This window comes from Rhinoraja longicauda, chromosome 5 (assembly GCF_053455715.1).
Source record: "Rhinoraja longicauda isolate Sanriku21f chromosome 5, sRhiLon1.1, whole genome shotgun sequence".
NCBI lineage: Eukaryota > Metazoa > Chordata > Chondrichthyes > Rajiformes > Arhynchobatidae > Rhinoraja > Rhinoraja longicauda.
The window spans coordinates 29171900-29192554 of NC_135957.1; the positions used below are offsets into that span (position 1 = coordinate 29171900).

General features: G+C 41.0%; 1 protein-coding gene across 2 annotated transcripts; it reads right to left on the bottom strand.

Moving 5' to 3' along the window:
* Nucleotides 1–491: 491 nt before the first annotated feature.
* On the bottom strand, nucleotides 492–19648 carry rnaseh1 (ribonuclease H1). 2 transcript variants are annotated; one of them, XM_078399214.1, is made up of 9 exons: nucleotides 19509–19638; nucleotides 15835–15961; nucleotides 13946–14097; nucleotides 10939–11100; nucleotides 9049–9148; nucleotides 5436–5490; nucleotides 4286–4370; nucleotides 3787–3911; nucleotides 492–2517 (listed from the first exon to the last, which is right to left on the bottom strand). In XM_078399214.1, exons 2-9 carry the CDS (start codon nucleotides 15858–15860, stop codon nucleotides 2431–2433), a joined length of 792 nt encoding a protein of 263 aa, XP_078255340.1. In that variant the 5' UTR covers nucleotides 15861–15961; nucleotides 19509–19638; the 3' UTR covers nucleotides 492–2430. The 2 variants fall into 2 exon arrangements, with proteins under 2 accessions (XP_078255340.1, XP_078255339.1); XM_078399213.1 differs by lacking the exon at nucleotides 15835–15961 and having other exon boundaries at nucleotides 494–2517; nucleotides 19509–19648.
* Nucleotides 19649–20655: the final 1007 nt, after the last annotated feature.

A 20655-nucleotide genomic window follows, 5' to 3' on the forward strand; every position in this document is an offset into this window, starting at 1 on the left:
AGGTCCCCTGCAATCAGCTTCTGAACTTATGCCTACTATAACTTTCAGTGCCAATGCACATCCTGGAGCCCATAGCTCCTTATGTACTCGCTGGAATTTAGAAGACTGAGGGGGGATCTTATAGAAACATATAAAATTCTTAAGGGGTTGGAGAGGCTAGATGCGGGAAGATTGTTCCCGATGTTGGGGGAGTCCAGAACCAGGGGTCACAGCTTAAGGATAAGGGGGAAGTCTTTTAGGACCGAGATGAGAAAACATTTCTTCACACAGAGAGTGGTGAGTCTGTGGAATTCTCTGCCACAGAAGGTAGTTGAGGCCAGTTCATTGGCTATATTTAAGAGGGAGTTAGATGTGGCCCTTTTTGCTAAAGGGATCAGGGGGTATGGAGAGAAGGCAGGTACAGGCTACTGAGCTGGATTATCAGCCATGATCATATTGAATGGCGGTGCAGGCTCGAAGGGCCGAATGGCCTACTCCTGCACCTATTTTCTATGTTTCTATGTTTCTTATCTCAAAACGATTTCCCTCATTATCTGCATGCCCGGCAATCTCCAGCAACAATAAAGCACCTCTCTTTAAACCACGGGCAAGTCATTTTTGCCCTCTATAGGATTTATACTGCAAAATTTCAAGAACTTTTTATTTAAGGGGCAATGGACATCCAGATCTTATCTGCATGTGCCCAAATTGGTGTTTATTCCGCTCTTGCATTCAACATTTTTCTCTCAGAAGAAAAAGCTGGCTGCAGACGGTGGTGCCACGAAACTGTGATAATTGATGCTGATGAAAAAATGTATTTGAAGCTTATGGTAAAAGCTCAGCCAGGCTAGCATTCAAGAGAGAGTTAGATTACACTCTTAGGGCTGAAGGAATTAAGGGAAATGGAGAAAAAGCAGGAACAGGGTACTGATTTTAGATGATCAGCCATGATCATATTGAAAGGCAGTGCTAGCTCGAAGGGCCGATTGGCCTACTCCTGCACCTATTTTTCTATGTTTCTAACAAAATCAAGAAACTTCCATTGAAACACTTTCTACATTTCCTTATGCAAGGGTGAAAGTAACTTAAATTTCAGTCAAGTTGCTAACATTGCCGGTTTAACCCATGTGTCTTGGCCCTCTCTTATTCTTTCTACGGGCCTATTTTCATTTCAGTCTGCAACCTCATTGGATCGCTCTTCCTTACTTGGACAAGCACCAGCAAGGGTCAGCTGTATAACAATATATAGCCAATGAATTAGAAGTGATTTTGATGGCCAACGACCCAAATGAGGACTTGGGGTGGAAGAGGGCCACATCTTTTAATAATGATGAAATAACAGGCCTTGTCAGCGGAATCATCTACAATAACCTTGTCAAGTCTGTATCAGGTTTTCCTTCTTTGCCATTGAATGACTCAGTAGTTTAATTTATTATTGTCATGTGTACCGAGGTACAGTAAAAGCCTTTTAGTTGCACGCTAACCAGTCAGCCAAAAGACCGTACATGATTACAATCAAGCCGTCCACTTTACAGGATAAAGGAACCAACATTTAGTGCAAGATATAGTCCAGTAAAGTCCGATTGAAGATAGCCTGAAGGTCTCCAATGAAGCAGATGGTAGATCAGGACCACTCTCTAGTTGTTGGTAGAATGTTTCAGTTGCCTGATAACAGTTGGGAAGAAACTATTCCTAAATCTGGAGAGATGAGTTTTCATACTTCTGTACCTTTTGCCTGATGGGAGAGGGGAGAAGATAGAATGTTTGGGATGAGACTCATCCATTACAGATTTTTATGTCAATGCATGCGTCTAGTGAACTGAAAGACAACTGGGAGAAATCTATTACCTGCATCTGGAGCTTATCACTGAAATATTTCCAGACCCAGAGCAGAACCTTCCCAGAAAATATCACTAAAACTTTATCTTTTAGAGTCATCTAGAGTCAAAACATCTTTTAGAGTCATCAGTGGATTCTAGTGTAGAAGCAAGACCAGCTGCGTTTAAATTCAGCCTCAATGCAATAAATGCACATAACCAGTGCCACCCATTTGAACACTTGCCCATGATCTTCAGGTTGAGTTGGTTCAAATGTGACTTATAGATGAAAACGGAATATTTAAGTTGTATTGTTTAGATATCCAACTGAGGACTCCAGATTAATATTGTTTATTGAGTGAACATAATCCAATAAAAAAAGATATTCCATCACCAATTTGAACAAATAGCTGGAAAGGTATAGACAAATTTCTTTGTTTCACACACAAACAAGAAATACTAATGTCCGATATGACAGTTGGTCAAACTCTCCAGCAATGTCAGCAAAGAACAGGGCTTTGTTATAAGAAGTTTTGCCAAAAATATAATTATTGAAGCTTGCTTTGTAATAGCTAATGCACAGTTTACACTTGCATCCTTGAAGAATTGGTTAGTGCAATCTTGTCAGGGCTCATCAGCATAGTGGCTTGACCGCTCCGTCCTTTGCAAGACTGTCTGCTGCTTCATTTCCTGTGAAACCAGCGTGACCTGGTACATGTATCTGGAAAGTAGATCAGAAGATGCATTTCAAGACCACATATTTTAAACATATTAAAAACTATAATTTACCCAATGTGGCATTCCACTATTATTTTAATCGTGTGACAAAAGTTATCACACGTTCCCGGAAACGAAACAATGCACTGCTCCATGTATGGTAACCAGTTGCATCAAAGGGCAAGTCCCAACTTTAGCAACCCTGTCACCTCCTGTGCAAAACATATAAAGCAACATTTCTGAACCTCTATGTAACTTGGAAGGACTGCTCGCGTCCCTGGATGGAGATGAGGGAAGAGGCAAAGGTATCACATCTCCTCCAGTAGCAAGGGGAAGTACCTGTGGAGCGGGTGGTTTGAGTGGGAAGGGATGAGTAAACCCAGGAGTTGCAGAGGAAGTGTGACCGGTGGTGGGATCACATCAGAAAATGATATGTTGGATGTGGAGGCCGGCAGGGTGAAAGCTGAGGGCCAGGGGAACACTATCCTTGTTCTGCTGGGGTGGGGGTGGGCGTTAATAGCAGAACAGTTTAAGAATAAGGGATAGGCCATTTAGGACTGAGATGAGGAAAATCTTTTCACCCAAAGTTGTGAATCTGCGGAATTTGCTGCCACAGATGGCAGTGGAGGCCAATTCATTGGATATTTTCAAGAGAGAGTTAGATTCAGATCAGGGCTAAATGAATCAAGGGATATGGAGAAAAAGCAGGAACGGGGTACTGATTTTAGATGATCAGCCATGATCATATTGAATGGCTCGAAGGGCCGATTGGCCTCCTCCTACCTATTTTTCTATGTTTTCTAACTACGGGACACATTGAAGACATGGGTGAGGGATCCATCTATGACAGCGGAGGGGGGGAACCACGTTTACTAATCAAATAGGACATATCAGATGTCCAAGAATGGAAAGCCTCATCCTCAGAGCAGATGCAGCCTAGAAACGGAGACAGTAGAGAATAGTGTCTTTGCAAGAGGCAGGGGAAGAGTAGGTGTAGTGCAGATAACTATGGGAGTCGGTGAGTTGGTTGTAGACATCAATCGATGGTCTGTCCCCTATGATGGAGACAGACATCATGAAAGGGGAGAGTGGGGTCGGAGGTGGTCCAGGTGAATTTAAGGGCAGGGTAGAGGAACATCCAGTTTGGTCAATCTTTAATAATAGTCCCTCCTCCCCTGACATTGAGCCCATCAGATAATATAATAGAAACAAGGCATTGATTCCAAGTTATTCTTCTGAGAAATGGTCCATGGAAATTAAGAAAGTTGAGTACCCATTCAACATTGAAACCAGAAGTCAATTTGTCGAGTCTTTCAAAGTCCTCTTTGTTGATTACAGGTCTTCCCGTACCTAATCTCCAACCTTTAATCTTCCAAGATTTAATCCAGTTAGTAATACCTAAGGATAAAGAACAGAACTTTAATGTATTTGTAACCACCTTTCATGGTTTTAAGGCACCGGAACCTTTACAGCCAGAAATTACCTTTGTAAAGTAAATAACATATGTAAACAAGAACCACAGCAGCCAATTTGGAATGTGAATCAATTAATATCAAATCAATCCAAGTGTGTAATCTTGCATTACTCTTCCCTCATCATTTGATGGTCAAAAATAAGATCAATGCAATAAGCACCAGCAAGCCATTCAACAACAAATCAAGATAAGCATAATCAAAACTTCCCACAAGAAATTAGCGAATTATAGGCATAAGAAGAAAGCTTATTAAAAGTACACCAATTAATATATATCAGTCTTTGGCTCATCTACTCACCATTTATTGTAAACATGCTATCAGTGAAAATAACCAGTTTTTCCATATTGTATTCCTTTGCCTGTTCAATTGCTCGACACGCTGCCTAGCAAGACAATAAAAGAACACAATACAATAAATTGTGGTATCTTTCAGTTCAAATATTTTTGAAGAAATATTGAACAGCACTGAAGATTTTTTTTAATGAATTCTCATTGACATACGCTGGTGAAGAGAAGTGTCGCTTCATCAAAATGTTACCAAAGTAAGGAAATAATTATAATCAATATATGTATAGAACAAAATGACACAAAATGTTGGAGTAACTCAGCAGGTCAGGCAGCATCTCTGGAGAACATAGGTGATGTTTCAGGTCGGGACCCTGCCTTTAGAAGGGTCCCAACCCAAAACGTTACTTATCCAAAATGTTCCTGTATCTGTAATAAACCATCCTCTGCACAGTTCAGTGACAAAACCACCTAAAAATTGGAAATTTTGTTTATGTGTTGGAGTTAGCATAAGGATGCACACTACATATAGTTTTGGCCTCCATAGGCCAAAAGGGGGCCTAATTTTTAAATTTTCAATTGAAAACTCTTTAATTTTTCGCTCAGACTTTTGAGATACTACATATATGGGTTGACCTGACCCAACTACTTGAACTATACCTGAACTATTGAAAGAAAATGAAAGTTGGTGCACTAAGTTTCTGCTGATCAGCTATGATTTAAACCAGCTAGACAAATATATCAGAGAAAGGGAACCCAGTCTAGTGAGATGCCAAATAAATTGTTTATTATTACAGAGGCAGTTCCCAATGACCAGGGCCAAAGTATCATTATTTTTGGATCCTCTGATGGAATGGCTAAAGTTAAAAATAGAAAATACATTGATCCTGTCCAGGGCATCATCAGGCACACTTTTAATATGGGGTGGGGTAACTGAACATGCAGCTGATAAACTATTTAACTTCAATAAATGTTGGGACTCCAACATGCAAAATATGGTCAGGGTGTACAAAGAAAAATATTCTAAAAGATTGTGAACTCACTGGCTGGGTTGAATGAGCGTGATGCTCACAAAGCAGCCATGGAAGCATTCCAGTAGACAATACAATATCTAAGGCAAAAAAATAATGTACCACATATATTTAATCATGCAAAAGACTCACAACTATTTCCGCTCTTTGGTTGGTCTGTCTTCCTGAAAGTCGTTCACTCAAGTTTCTGATGAAAAGAACAATAATTTGCAGGTAACAGCACTGTAAAGTATTTTCCAGCCTACTTAATACTCCAGAATACCAACTGTCTTATTGTTATTTCACCTTCATGACAAAATGGAGGATTTTTGTGGTGGCATACATGGTAATGGTGCAGAAGAAGACTTAAGGATTATTGCATTTTGATTGAGTGAAATGAACCTGAAATACTGATCACCACTTGGCTTTGCTTGAAAAACACTTATCAACTATTGGGCACAGCACATCTTTACTAGGAAGAGTTTTTATGATGTAACTATGAATTGCTTTTCTTGCGAGATGTTCTTTGCAAAACTCATGGAATACATCCAAAACCTAAAAGAACTCAGTAGTTTTCATTTAGTGTTGCACTACGGAAAAGAGTTGCCAAGGATACAAATTGTCAATACTAGTTGAGTCCCATAAATCTGAAGAATTGTGCTTTAAATACTTTTTAAGGACACAGTTAAATCATACATACAAAGAATGCTTCCTTTATACAAATTAAACAAAACTCAGTCAGCAAATTAGAAACAAAATTCAATTACAATTTTATTATATGGCACTTCCGAATATTTAGAATGCAAGGTATTTATTTATTTTGTACCTTTCCCACTTCCTCTGGCTCCAAACATTGATTCCCTCCTTTGTCCTACTCTTTTCCTATCACTTTCTTAACCTTTAGGAAACAGGCCCTTTGGCCCACCGAGTCTGCACCGACCAGTGATCACCCGCACCATCCCACACAATTGGGACAGTTCACAATTTTACAGAAGCCAATTAACCTACAAACCAGGATGTCTTTGGAGTGTGGGAGGAAACCGGAGAAAACCCACGCTGTCACAAGGAGAATGTAAAAACTCAGTGCAGACAGCACCCGCAGTCAGAATCAAACCAAAGTCTCTAACAAGGCAGCAACCCTACCTATTCCATCCCTATATACTATTGCCTAGGATTTTCTTTAAACCTTCTAACCAAGAACATTCTGTAGCCCTTTTTTAACCCTCCTTATTCCTTGTTTAAATTCTTTCTTGCTTCCTTTATATTCCCCAAGGGCCTTGCTCGATTTCTACTTCCTAAACCTTATGAACCTGGATGAACTTAACAAATTCTACTCCAACTATGTCACTGGCATGAAGTCCCAGCCAATATAGGTAAAATTAAAATTCCCCACTACAATGGCCCTGTTGTTTTCACACCTCTCCATGATCTGCAATAGTTCCTTTTATTTTCTGTTGGCTATTGGGAGGATAATAGTATAACCCCATCTTAGTGATTGCAACTTTATTATTCATGATCTGGATGAGCCTATCAAAGGGCAGCTGTAATATTCTCCCTCATCCATCGTGCAGCTTCCACACCCCTCATTCCATATGAAGCATCTAAACTCTAGAACACTGAGATACCAATCCTGCCCTACTTTGTAATGGCTATATCATAGTTAATTGTACTAAACCAACTTTCAGTTAATCTATTTTACCCAGATTGTTCCTTGCACTGAAATAAATTCACTTCAGAATATCAGTCCCAATGTAATCATTAATCTGGCCCTGACTATTCTTCCAGTTAGACTTAATTGATCTAAACATTCAGCTTCCTTTCAATCCCTCCACTTGCAAACCTACTACTCTGGTTCCCACTACTTGTCACGCTAGCTAGCTTAAGCCCTGCCAAGCTGCATTAACAATTCTGACGCCATGTGGGCAAGCCAAGATTAGCCCAGACCACAAAGGTCCTCTTGACATCCCTGGCTTTGTCATCCGTTATAGCCAAGGATTTTTTTCATTATTGAGAATGCCCTCAGCAAACAGGAAAAAATCACTTTAAAAACCATTTATAATGAAATAAATAATTAAAAGTTCAAAGTCACAAAAAGACAAACAATTAAAAATTAATGCAAACACAATTCAAAATGTAATAATCTTATTCTTCTTCTTCCATGGATTCAAGTGAATGAACCCACAGATCCTGTAACAGATTTATCCAGCAACGGATTTGAGGCAGCTTACCCAACAGAATATTAAGGGGGATCTACAAACCTACTGACTCCCATAGATATCTTGACTACACTTCTTCCCACCCTGTTTCCTGTAAAAATTCTATCCCCTATTCCCAACTCCTCCGTCTATGCTGCATCTGTGCCCAGGATGAGGTGTTCCATACTAGGGCATCGGCGATGTCCTCATTCTTTAGGGACAGAGGGTTCCCTTCTTCCGTTATAGATGTGGCTCTCACTAGGGTCTCCTCTATATCCCGCAGCTCCACTCTTGCTCCCCTTCCCCTATTCGTAACAAGGACAGAGTCCCCCTTGTCCTCACCTTCCACCCCATTAGCCGTCGCATACAACATATTATCCTCCAACATTTCTGCCACCTCCAACGGGATCCCACTACTGGCCGCATCTTCCCATCTCCACCCCTTTCTGCTTTCCGCAGACCGTTCCCTCTGAAATTCCCTGGTCCACTCGTCCCTTCCCACCCAAACCACTCCCTCCCCAAGTACTTTCCCCTGCAACCACAGGAGATGCAACACCTGCCCCTTTACCTCCCCCCTCGACTCCATCCAAGGACCCAAACAGTCTTTCCAGGTGAGGCAGAGATTCACCTACACCTCCCCCAACCTCATCCACTGTATCTACTGTTCTAGGTGTCAACTTCTCTACATCGGTGAGACCAAGCGCAGGCTTGGTGATCGTTTCGCTGAACACCTCCGCTCAGTCCGTCTTAGCCAACCTGATTTAACTCCCACTTTAACTCCCCCTCCCATTCCCAATCTGACCTTTCTGTCCTGGGCCTCCTCCATTGCCAGAGTAAGGCCCAGTGCAAATTGGAGGAACAGCACCTCATATTTCGCTTGGGTAGTTTACACCCCAGCGGTATCAACATTGACTTCTCTAACTTCAGATAGTCCCTGCTTTCCCTCTCTATCCCCTCCCCCTTCCCAGTTCTCCCACCAGTCTTCCTGTCTCCTACTACATCCTATCTTTGTCCCGCCCCATCCCCGACATCAGTCTCGACCCGAAACATCACCCATTCCTTCTCTCTAGAGATGCTGCCTGACCCGCTGAGTTTCTCCAGCATTTTGAGTCTACTTTGATTTAAACCAGCATCTGCAGTTTTCTTTCTTACATGTAGGTTAATCAACATCTATTGATACCCCCAGTTGTGCACACAAGTTTTTAGAATGGGGTTGGGGTGGAATTGGAAGGAGGGACTGGTAATGAGGCAAGGGAACTTGGGAAGAACAAAACAAAACAAGTGACTAATGCAAATCCATGCTTGATGGTCAGTGCCGAGTCTTTTTAGCCAGTCAATTTCCGTGCTATATAGCTCCTAAAGTTGGAAGCACTCAACAGATCAAGCAGCCTCTGTGGAGACACACATGGGGTCATTGTTTCAGGTCAAGGAACCAATTGTTATAACGTGGTCTGGAATGTTAAATTTGTGTCTTTCACCTTGGACCGTTTTGATTTATTGTACGTTTCGAGCATTTTTTTGAACAATGAATTTGCTGCTTGTTAAAAATATAAACCAATTTCATTACTTACAGAGAGTGACCAGGTCCCCAGTACACACCAATTCCAGCTTGAGCGCCTTTGCGCCCATTACCCGCACAGCAGCCATCAGTATAGACTGCAACTGCATCACCTGGACATAAAAGTAAAAGCTCATTTATTCTGTTCACAGAATAAAATCCAATTAAATTGCTGATGTTGAAAAAATTTTGTTGAAAAAATACTGAACGTGATATCTAACATAATAGCGAGCTGAAAAAAAAAAGTAAATGCTTAATCAACCTTAATGTCACCTTCCTTAAACAAAGACTGCATGTGGCTAAAACAAAGAAATGCTGGGAAAGGAAAATGGGACTTAAGCTCTGCCAACATAAGGATACAATGAATGTCTTTGAACACAATGATGACATATTAAGTTGAAGCTTTGTGCAGCTAGAAGCTCTCGTGATTAGCAAATAAAAAGCTTGATACATGAGGAAGATTATGCTTGCTGGGGTATTTAATGCAGGTACCATTTCAGGATTTCACTTACTTGATTGACAAATGATAAAGACTGAATTAAGCTTATAAACATTAAGCTACCAACTACAGTTGATGTGATGGAAAATTGTACTGTAGAAGTTGTTTCAATGAACAAGCTGGAGCAGTTATCAATATCTTAATCCTCAAGTGCCAGCATATGGGGACAAGGTTCGCACCAATCTAAAAAGCATTCAAGCTCGAGAGTAAAACATAGTACATAACTCTGAACATTTTTGTATTTCTAGATCACATACACAAAGTAAGTCACTGAAGATCACATAGGCAGTTATTCCTCTGCTCCAGCTAGCCTCTCCTGCGGAGTTCCACAAGGCTCCATCCTAGGCCCCATTCTCTTCTCTCTATACATGGTCCAAAACGCCACAGCGAGACTCCTGACGGGTACCCGTAAAAGGGACCACATCACCCCGATTCTGGCCTCTCTCCACTGGCTCCCTGTACGGTACAGAATCAACTTCAAGCTCCTCCTATTCACATATAAAGCCCTAAATGGACATTTCCCCCCCTACATCAAAAATCTTCTAACCCCCCTCTCTAACTCCAGGTCCCTCAGGTCGGCCGACTTGGGGCTACTCACTATCCCGCGGTCTAGGCTTAAGTTCAGGGGTGACCGCGCTTTTGCGGTTGCAGCTCCTAGACTGTGGAACAGCATCCCTCTCCCCATCAGAACTGCCCCATCCATCGACTCCTTTAAGTCCAGGCTCAAAACCTATTTCTACTCCCTAGCGTTTGAGGCTCATTGAGGAGGCGCTGTGAACTGTTTGTGTGCTACTGTATGTTTCATTTTTTTCCTTAGTACCTAATCAGATGTACAGCACTTTGGTCAACGTGGGTTGTTTTTAAATGTGCTATACAAATAAAATTGACTTGACTTGACTTGACAATAAATCTAGAGAGATGGTTGAATATATTGTGTATCCAAATCTTACCATGATTAAAATATTTCAATGTTGCCATTTGCTATTTTTCAATTGCTTTTATATTATGCATCTAAAAGCAGTCACTGAACTTATTCTCTCCACCTGCCTACAACCCAAAATAGATTTCAATGCCACCTTTAATCCGCTTCACAACAAAAAGAAAAACATGAATATTTGAAATTATTTAGCTCGCAAACTGATAAGAATGTGCCATGCCCTATGCTTTGCGAAGTAGGTCTGGCCACTCAAGCAGAAAATACTAAAACAAGCTCCGAATAGTGGAAACTAAAAAGAAAATCATGCATATGGCAATATACAATTCAAAACATACAATTTCATTGCTTATGTTTGTAAATGGTTATTAAAAGTTTATTTTCTTGGGTTTTTAATTTTATAAATCATAAAAACAAATAAATACTGCTTTCATATAATTTTGCATACAACACTGATACAATGAACCTACCCATGTGAGTGAACTTCTCTTCCAAGTCAACAAATGATTTTGTGCTTCTGAAACGTTTGTTGCACGGTTCCTTGTCATCATCAGACAAACTGTGGGAACGTTTTTTCTCACCACAGTTCTGTCGTTCAGACTCATCTGCAGGTTTACTTTGGCCACCACATTCTACAGAAATAAATATAGTTAACTTTTTAGAAGCTAGATTTAATGATACGATTCTCCAGAAATATAATTGTTTTAAAATAGAAATACAATTCAGAACTGTGACAAGAAATGGCATAAAAACAAACAGCAAATTGTGCAAGAATCATGATGATTATGGAAAGTGATAAAATTACTTAAGTGGTGTCCTCTAGGAAAACATCAATCAGGTCCTGGCTAAAGTTTCTGACCATATCTCAACTACTATTTTAATATCAGGAAACAGGGACGTAGAAGTCAATAACAATTTTTTTTTGATCAAAGCAGAACTGGACCAAACACAGGAACTGCCCTGCCTTAAACGGCAGGATGAGATTTTAAGAACAAAAGCCTGGGTTTAATTTTCCAGTATTAATTCAGCAACCATTTACTCCTTCACGAATCCTGGCTAAATAATGCAGAATGTTGCCATTAATTCTATGGCATTGGAGGCAATCAATGGAAATATATCCCAGCCAGTAAATCAACATTAAGGGAGGAGAAAAATATTTATAAAGATTTTTATTTCAAATTACTAGATTTCACTTAAAATTGGCTAAAAACTGGACCAAGTTAGGCAATCATTTTTGTGAAAGACAAGAAACTGCAGATGCTGGAATCTTGAGCAATAAACAACTAGAAGAACTGCGAGAAGAACAGCGAAGCGAGTCAGGCTGCGACTGTGAAGCGAATGGGCAGGCAACATTTCATGCCGGGACCCTTTAGTCTGAGTTCCACCAGCACCATGTTGGTGTGCAATCATTTTTATGAAATCAGTTATGTGCATTCCTTATCAGGTTTCATTCAGCAACTCTATTTAATTGATATCAATTACTGCCTTCAACCACTGAAGGTCACCTCACCTTCTGTCTCCTTTCTCTGTTCATTTATTTATTTACTTATTTATCTATTTATTAATTTCCCCATGTTCTCAAAATCTCTGTAAAGCGTCTTTGAGTATATGAAAAGCGCTATATAAATAAAATGCATTATTATTATTATTATTATATCTGTCGGACAGATCAAAGTATTACTCTTCCTTTCAAAAATCACATAATTGCATTGGAAATGCTTAAGTTTGCAATTATTAACAATATTTGGTGGGGCAGGATACATTCCACAACCTGTCCCTGTGGATTAATGTTCTCATCATCCCACATTAATTATTGTCTACTCAAACTACTGATCATGTTATAATATAATAGAGACAATACCGCACTAGGTCCTTCAACTGAACCACCCTATTTAGTCAATATTAAGCAATTTCAAACTTTGGAGAACTGAAGTCAAGGGGTTTTACCAAAGTTACTTGTTTTTTCTTTCCTACAGTATAATACATTGTACTTTTTTTTCTTTATATTTACCAAAAATATCTCAGAATTAATTAGTGTCAGATGTGTGAAATAAACTATACTCTATGCAGATTCATCTTCCAGTTTTTCTATTTAGTAAGCTTCTTTAAATTGGAAATTACATATGCTATGATTATGTAACAATGATATCAGAAGAAACCTGATTAATATGGATCAATTTGATCAATGTCAGCTCGCATGAAATTATTGGAATTTTTTTAACTGTGTAGTCAACGTAGATTAGCAAAGAGGTAGTTTAATCAGGCATACCACATGAATAAATTTTGAAGTCAATGTTATTTATATAGGCTTCAAAATCTAAATCAATAACATCCCTCATATGGGATAACCTAAAGTTGAATATCTTGGAATTGGTTTTGAAACTGCTACGTGATAAGAATCAGTTAGGTAAAATGGACAGATGCTTAAACTGGCAAAATGTAGTGTTGGGCCTATTAACAGTGTAGGCTATTCTCTCCCAATTATCTCCTGTTTCATGTGTCCTATTTCAGAATCTTTGGCTGTGTATGGTATATTTTTGTTGTACAATTAACTGATCAAGACCAAGGGAACTGGATTTACATGGGGTAGGTTTTGATAGAGCTGCCTTTCTCTACCTTTGCAATACAAATTTCCTGCCGATTTAACTTCAGCCAGCATGTAAATTATACAGTACAACTTATTTAAAAAAAACATAAGGTAGAGAGAAATTGTTTCCATTTCTTGGAGTCAAGGGATAATGAATTCAACCTGGACATTAGAGTCAGGCCTTTCATAGAGCCTTGCAGTTGGCAGAAATTAAAAACTGCAATAATGCTCATTTAATTGTTCATTTTGAAGTGGACAGATTTTTGTTTAGCTAAAAAGATTTGATGTTACATGCAGTGGCAAAAACAGTTCCATGAAGGCTCTACTTGAAATAGTGTTTCATATTAACTCTTTAGAGCACCTGCAGCTGGATCATTATTTTGTCATCATGATACACTTTCCAAAAACTTAGCAAAGTCATCAAATTTTCCAGTCAATAATAGTATGTAATGTGAAATATAGTCCATATTCCTTTTACTCCTTTGGTGTCAGCAGGATTCTAGCATGCTACTACATGGTAGGAAGCGTTGGAATACTCTTCAGAACTTGCCACATTTTCAGGTTGCCAAAAAGTAAAATAACCATGTCAACAATGAGACAGGTTAGAGAATCTAAATTTTCAAGAAGTTGTCAGTTGTAATTCTTATAAACCCAGTAGGTAAAATTATTTTGACAGCCCTTTTCAGCTACAGTGGAATCACACCTGCATCTGAAATAAAAATATTATCAAGCTTGACACAGAGATTTCAAAGCCAACAAACTTCAAAAATTCTAACTACACATCCCTGTGCATCACCCAAGGGTGATGTCAGTATCTTGTGTCAGTATCAGTGTTTTTTTAGGCAAAGAATCATGTCTTTTATTATGTGATTCAAAGATTTATATCTTACCCCTAGATGTAGATTGTGAACTTGGACCTGCAGCACCTGTAGATTGTGAACTTGGACCTGTAGCACCTACAAAAGCCCATGCATCTTCTTCTGTTGCAAATTTCTTGAAAATGGCATTAGGAAATTTGTCGACTTGCTTTTTACAATCATCCCTAAAAGGAAAATAGATATTATACACGTACTCAATTTCAGTGAAACATTATGACTAATTCTTTAATATTTTACAACATTAATAATAATTGTAAAATGGGATAAACTAAAATGTAACAAAATAATCAAAGACATAAATTGGAAAGCAATCCACTCAAAGATTTCCCTCTCAATTAATTCTCCCAAATAAAATCCCCATATGCATCCACTATGTACCAATAATATTTTTATCCACATTCATGTTAACTTTCGAAGTTCTTATGTTCGTCTCTAAAATGGAAATTGATAATATAAACTCATATCTTCCCGCTAACTAATTACTATAGAACTGTAAGAAGTATGAGTATCACTACAGTTTGCAAACTTCTCTCCAGCTGTGACTATACAAAACAAAGATTTAATTACAACTGGTTATAATAATTCAATCATCACCCACTCACTAATTTAAATCATATAAAAAGGCAATTAGGAACAGATTCATTCAGAAAATAAGGAATATTTTCAATGCTAAATTAAATACCTCTGCCATCACAAGTCAAGAACAGACAATAATGAAAATAAAAATTCACCAGTTCACAAATGCAGGCATATCTATTGACTAGAGTCAACTTTTCATTCAAATAAAAATATTAGTAACTAACTGGATTGTTTGCTATATATTAATCAATCATCCTTGGCTACTCCCCATTTGCTGTCATGTTTGTTTCACATAGGCATGTAAAGCCATGATCCTAACCAAGGGATCCAATCTCAATGGAAACATTTTTCGGAAGAAAGCCAAAGATGAAGAGGATTGCTGCACAGTCCATCAAAAATAGGCTTTATTAATTTTGAAAAGACCACATACAGTGAACATATAAACGAGAGAGACCACTGAGCAACTCAAGCTGCTGAGGAAGAGTCCCACTCAAAATGGCACCTATCCATGTTCTCCACGGATGCTGCCTAACCCCGCAGTTACTCCAGCACTGTGTGTCTTTTTTTGTCGACACCATTTACTAACGTGGCTGATCCAATTGTAAATTGAACATCTTCTAGAGGTATCAAAAAAATCATGAGGGGCATGGATAAGGTGAATAATCATTTTCCCATCGGAACTGCCAGAGAGAATGATTGAGGCAGGTAAAATAACATTTAAAGGACATTTTGACTGGTAGCAGGAAATGTTTAGAGGGATACTGGTCAAACACAGACAAATTGGATTAGCTTACACAAAAGGACACAAAGTGCAGAAATAACTCAGTGGGTCAGGCAGCATCTCTGGAGAACATGGATAGGTGGTTTTGAATCGAGACCCTTCTTCAAAATGAATTAGCTTAGGCAGGCATCTTGATTGGCATGGACACGATTGACATGGGTCCTGGCCAGAGGGCCAGTTTTCGTACTGTACAACTCTGTGACCACATTCTGGTGGATAACCCCTTGTTTATCAAGCATAAATCTATCACTGAAGAGAGGCACAAAAAGCTGGAGTAACTCAGCGGGACAGGCAGCATCTCTGGAAAGAAGGAATGGTTAACGTTTCGGGTCGAGACCCTTCTTCAGAATGGTTAGGCATAAGGGAAACAAGAGATTATAGACAGTGATGTGGAGAGGTAAAGAACAATGAATGAAAGATATGCAAAAACGTAATGATGATAAAGGAAACAGGCCATTGTAAGCTGTTTGTAGGGTGAAAATGAGAAGCTAGTGCGACTTGGGTGGGGGAGGGATAGAGAGAGAGGGAATGCCGGGGCTACCTGAAGTGAGAGAAATCAATATTCATACCACTGGGATGTAAGCTGCCCAAGCGAAATATGAGATGCTGTTCCTCCAATTTGTGTTTAGCCTCACTCTGACAATGGAGGAGACCCAGGACAGAAAGGTCTGTGGAGGAATGGGAAGGAGAATTAAAGTGTTCAGCAACCGGGAGATCAGGTTGGTTCAGACGGGCTGAGCGAAGTTGTTCCGCGAAACGATCGCCCAGTCTGCGTTTGGTCTCGCCGATGTATAAGAGTTCACATCTTGAACAACGAATACAGTAGATGAAGTTGGAGGAGGTGCAAGTGAACCTCTGCCTAACGTGAAAGGATTGTCGGGGTCCCTGGACAGAGTAGATGGTGGAGGTATCACGACAGGTGTTGCATCTTCTGCGGTTGCAGGAGAAGGTACCTGGGGAGGGGGTGGTTTGGGTGGGAAGGGATGAGTTAAGCAGGGAGTTGCGGAGGGAACAGTCTCTGCAGAAGGCGGAAAGGGGTGGAGATGGGAAAATGAGGCTAGTGGTGAGATCCCGTTGGAGGTGGCGGACATTTTGGAGGATTATGTGTTGTATGCGACAGCTGATGGGGTGGAAGGTAAGGATTAGGGGGACTCTGTTGCGACTAGAGGGAGGTGGAGAAAGGCAGAGCTGTGGGGTACTGAGGAGACACAAGTGAGGCTCTCATCTATGATGGGAGAGGGGAACCCCCGTTCCTAAAGAATGAGGACATCTCAGCTGTTCTAGTATGGAACACCTCATCTTGGGCGCAGATGCGGCGTAAACGGAGGAATTGGGAGTAGGGGAGCGTTTTTGCAAGAGGCAGGGTGGGAAGAATTGTTGTCGAGATAGTTGTGGGAGTCAGTGAGTTTGTAATAGATGTTCGTCAATAGTCTATTTCTTGTGATGGTGACTGTGAGGTCAAGAAAGGGGAGGGAGGTGTTGGAGATGGTCCAAGTAAATTTGAGTGCAGGATGAAAATTGGTGGTGAAGTTGAAGAAGTCCATGAGTTCTGCATGGATGCAGGAGGTAGCACCGATGCAATCATCAACGTAATGGAGATAGAGTTCGGGGATAGGGTCAGTGTAAGCCTGGAACAGGGCTGTTCAACGTACCCTACAAAGAGGCAAGCATAGCTGGGGCCCATAGCTATGCCTTGGACTTGGAAGAAGTGGGAGATGTCAAAGGAGAGGTTGTTGAGGGTGAGGACCAGCAGAGTGTTAGCAGAGGGAAATTGGATGGTTCTGCGGTCGAGGAAGAAACGGAGGGCTTTAAGGCCTTCCTGTTCGGGGATGGAGGTGTAGAATGACTGAACATACATCTATCACCATTTTATGAATATTTCCTGAGACTTTCCTGACTTTATAGTTACAATGACACGTCCCTCAGTGGGAAAATTCCACACCTGTCTTAAATGGGTGACACTTTATTTTCAAACAATGACTCCTAATCGTGGATTCTCACGCAAGATATAATCAGCCTGTCCACAGCCTTCCTCACAAGATCCCTCAGAATCTCACACCCTCTCATTCTTTTGAACTCCACTGAAAACAACCCCAGCCTGTCCTTATAAGACAAATGTGCATTCCAGGTATTGCGGTTGATCCCAGCATTTCTCTCAGAGTTATCGCAGTATGGAGACGTGCCCATTTGCCTTCGGACAAATGGGAATACAGTGTGATTTGCTCAGCAGCACTTCAGTCACTCTCAGCTTGAATAGCATCACTGTGATGGTGCTCCTTGTGGCAGAGAGCAAGCAATCCTCTCTATTTGCATTGGATTTAATTTAATTGCTGAATGTGATCAGGAGTAGAGTGCCTCAACGTCCACTACAACATCCTCATTTCCCTTATCTATGAAAAGGACGTTGTGGGTTCTGACTGCTGCCCCCCTCTGCTAAGTTTTAGAATTTCAGAAGAAATACATCTGAGGGGATGGCTCTTTGGAAGGCTTGTTGGCTTTTAACTGGCATGCAGCGTTTTCAACTTCTGATTTATGAAGGGTGGCAGCAAGGCTGCAGGCTAGAGACAAGAGTGGTCACATGAAAGAGAGTTGTGGCTGAGAAATTCTTCCAGTTGATATACCATACAAATGCCTCAGTCCTTGATAGTCACCATTTTTACTTCATTTTTTCCCCTCACTACCCTACTGCAGCTCACCAACAACAAACTTCCAGATGCATTGGAACTAATCTAGATTGCAGATAACACGTGCATGTGTGTGGTTGGACACAAAGCTCCAATTCACTGTTGATTCATTCAATGAATTGTACAAAAGGCTGGGCCTCAGGCTCAACATCTACAGATCAGCTCCCCTGAAACATATAAAATTCTTAAGGGATTGGACAGGCTAGGTGCAGGAAAAATGTTCCCGATGTTGGGGGGGTCCAGAACCAGGGGTGACAGTTTAAGAATACGGGGTAGGCCATTTAGGACTGAGATGAGGAAAAACATTTTCACCCAGAGTTGTGAATCTGGAATTCTCTGCCACAGAAGGCAGTGAGGCCAATTCACTGGATGGTTTCAAGAGTTAGATTTAGCTCCTTGGGCTAATGGAATCAAGGGACATGGGGAAAAAGCAGGAAATAGGTACTAATTTTGGATGATCAACCATGATCATATTGAATGGCAGTGCTGACTCGAAGGGCCAAATGGCCTATTCCTGCACCTATTTTCTATGTTTCTATGTAAGATGGCACCCAACCCAGGTGACTATTAGCGTTCCAGCCACATAAGCAGATCTGCAAACGAATATTACAATTGCTCCACACTCTTAAATATCTATACCTACAGCACCATTTATTACTTTAACTATGATCTTCTTAAACGCCACTCAGATCTGTCCATGCTTCGATCAGGCAACCGAATCATCCTACCGCAACCAGTGCTGAACTACTGTCTACCTCTTTGGTGACCTCGGACTAACCTTGCACTAAACATTTTCACTGTACCTCGGTACAAATAACAATAAACTATTTCTTGTTACTTGTCATCTTTTCAATACCAAATCGTGTGCTGCTCATGTATTGTTGGAAAATGAATGTGCTTATATATTCCACACCATAGAGTATAGATTAATAGTAAATGTTAGCAAGTCACAAGCAAGTTTCCTATCAATGAAGAACTAACAGCTGTATCTAATGCCAGAATAGGAGATATTACGTTTTGTGTCAACATTTAACTTTGACAAACCTCATTTTGAACAGGGAGAGTAGCCTATATTTTTGGCTCATTAACGTGACAGAAATTTTAACGCAAGTTTTCATGTTTAGAAAATAATAACATTTTTCCAATTCATATTCAAGAATTTCATATTTAGTTCCCTGACACTTTGATTTGAACCAGTTGTACACAGATAGGATTACATGTTTATCTTCTGACTATTAGGGTAGACAGTCAAACCCTTCTTCCAGCCAGGGTGGAAATGTCAAAGACTAGAGCGCATAGTTTCAGGTGAAAGAGGCAAAGTTTAAAGGAGATGTGCGGGGTAAGTTTGTTTTACACGCAGGGAGGTGGGAACCTGGAAATCGCTGCCAGGTGTGGTGATGGGAGCAAATACGATGCTGGCAAAGCACCAGCAGAGTCGGGATCCAAGCACACACTGACCCGACCACTCTGTGACCCAGCGCTGAGGCCGCACAGCGGGGGGGGAGTGCAGACTCGCCCCCTTCCCACTCACCAGGTGGGGTACACCCCGGGGCTCTTCCCCGCCCGCACCGCGTAGTAAAACCGGCCCTTCATCCGACACACCAGCCCCGCGGCCTGGACCAGCGACGCAGCCGCACCGCCCAACCGCCACATCGGCCGCGCGCACGCGCATCAGCGGGCCGCGCAAGCCCCGCCCTCTGTCGATGGCGTCTTCCTGATTGGCTGGCGGGAGGGGGAGGGAAGAGGACCTAGGCCCTGCGATGCGAGTGGGAGCCACTCACGATTGGTCGGAACCCACGTCCACTATATGACGTCATGCCATTGGTCCCGCCCACATCCCCGTCACCATCCAGCGTCCAGCGAGACGAGGAATCCCGGCGGATGATGGACTTCGGCAGATCCAAGTCATTGCCCCCCCCCCCATAGTGCGCGCGCACAAGCTGTGCAGGGAGGAGCTGCAGCTGCTGGTTTACACTGAAGACAGACACAAAATGCTGGAGTTACTCAGCGGGACAAGCAGCATCTCTGGGGAAAAGGAATGGGTGACCCTTCTTCAGACTGAGAGTCGGTGGAGAGGGGAACGAGAGGTAAAGAGATATAGAACAAATAAATGAAAGATATGCAAAAAGTAACGATGATCAAGGAAAGGTGGAGTCCACCATGGTCCATCGTTGGCTGTGTGATCGGCGATAACGAGTATACGGACAGAGGATCTAACATAGAATCATAGAAAATAGGTGCAGGAGTAGGCCATTGGGAGAGATGGTGTTGGTGGTTCCGCTCTCGTGATTTGAAGTATCCACTAAAGATAGCCCATGTCTCCAAAATATGTGAATGGGTGGAGATCACTGCAGAAGATAAAGCACAACTCTGCCAGGTTTCAAATCGTGTTCTTCAAGACACTCTTTTTCTCAGTCAGTGAAAGAGTGTGCTGGCAGTGATTATCTCTTCCACAAATAGATGGCTTGAGATATAGAAAAAGATTCATATTTCCCAGGATCTCACTATTAATCTTGAATGTCAGGAATATAAGTTTTATTGTGGAGTAAGTTAGTCTTCTGGGCATTTAGTATAATGTACATCCTCTCATGCTGTTCAGTGAAGATGATTTGGAGCTTGGTCTCTGTGCACATATCCAAATGTCAATTACATTGTGTAAATTAATACAAAGATGAACT

Excerpts from the sequence above, each read along its gene's own strand:
- rnaseh1 (XM_078399213.1), bottom strand. The coding sequence starts at position 19,630 with ATGTGGCGGTTGGGCGGTGCGGCTGCGTCGCTGGTCCAGGCCGCGGGG. Across the intron at positions 4,371-5,435 it reads ACCAAAGAGCGGAAATAGTT|GCAGCGTGTCGAGCAATTGA; the intron begins GTGAGTCTTTTG and ends TTGTCTTGCTAG. Across the intron at positions 2,518-3,786 it reads CTGGTTTCAATGTTGAATGG|ATACATGTACCAGGTCACGC; the intron begins GTACTCAACTTT and ends TCTACTTTCCAG.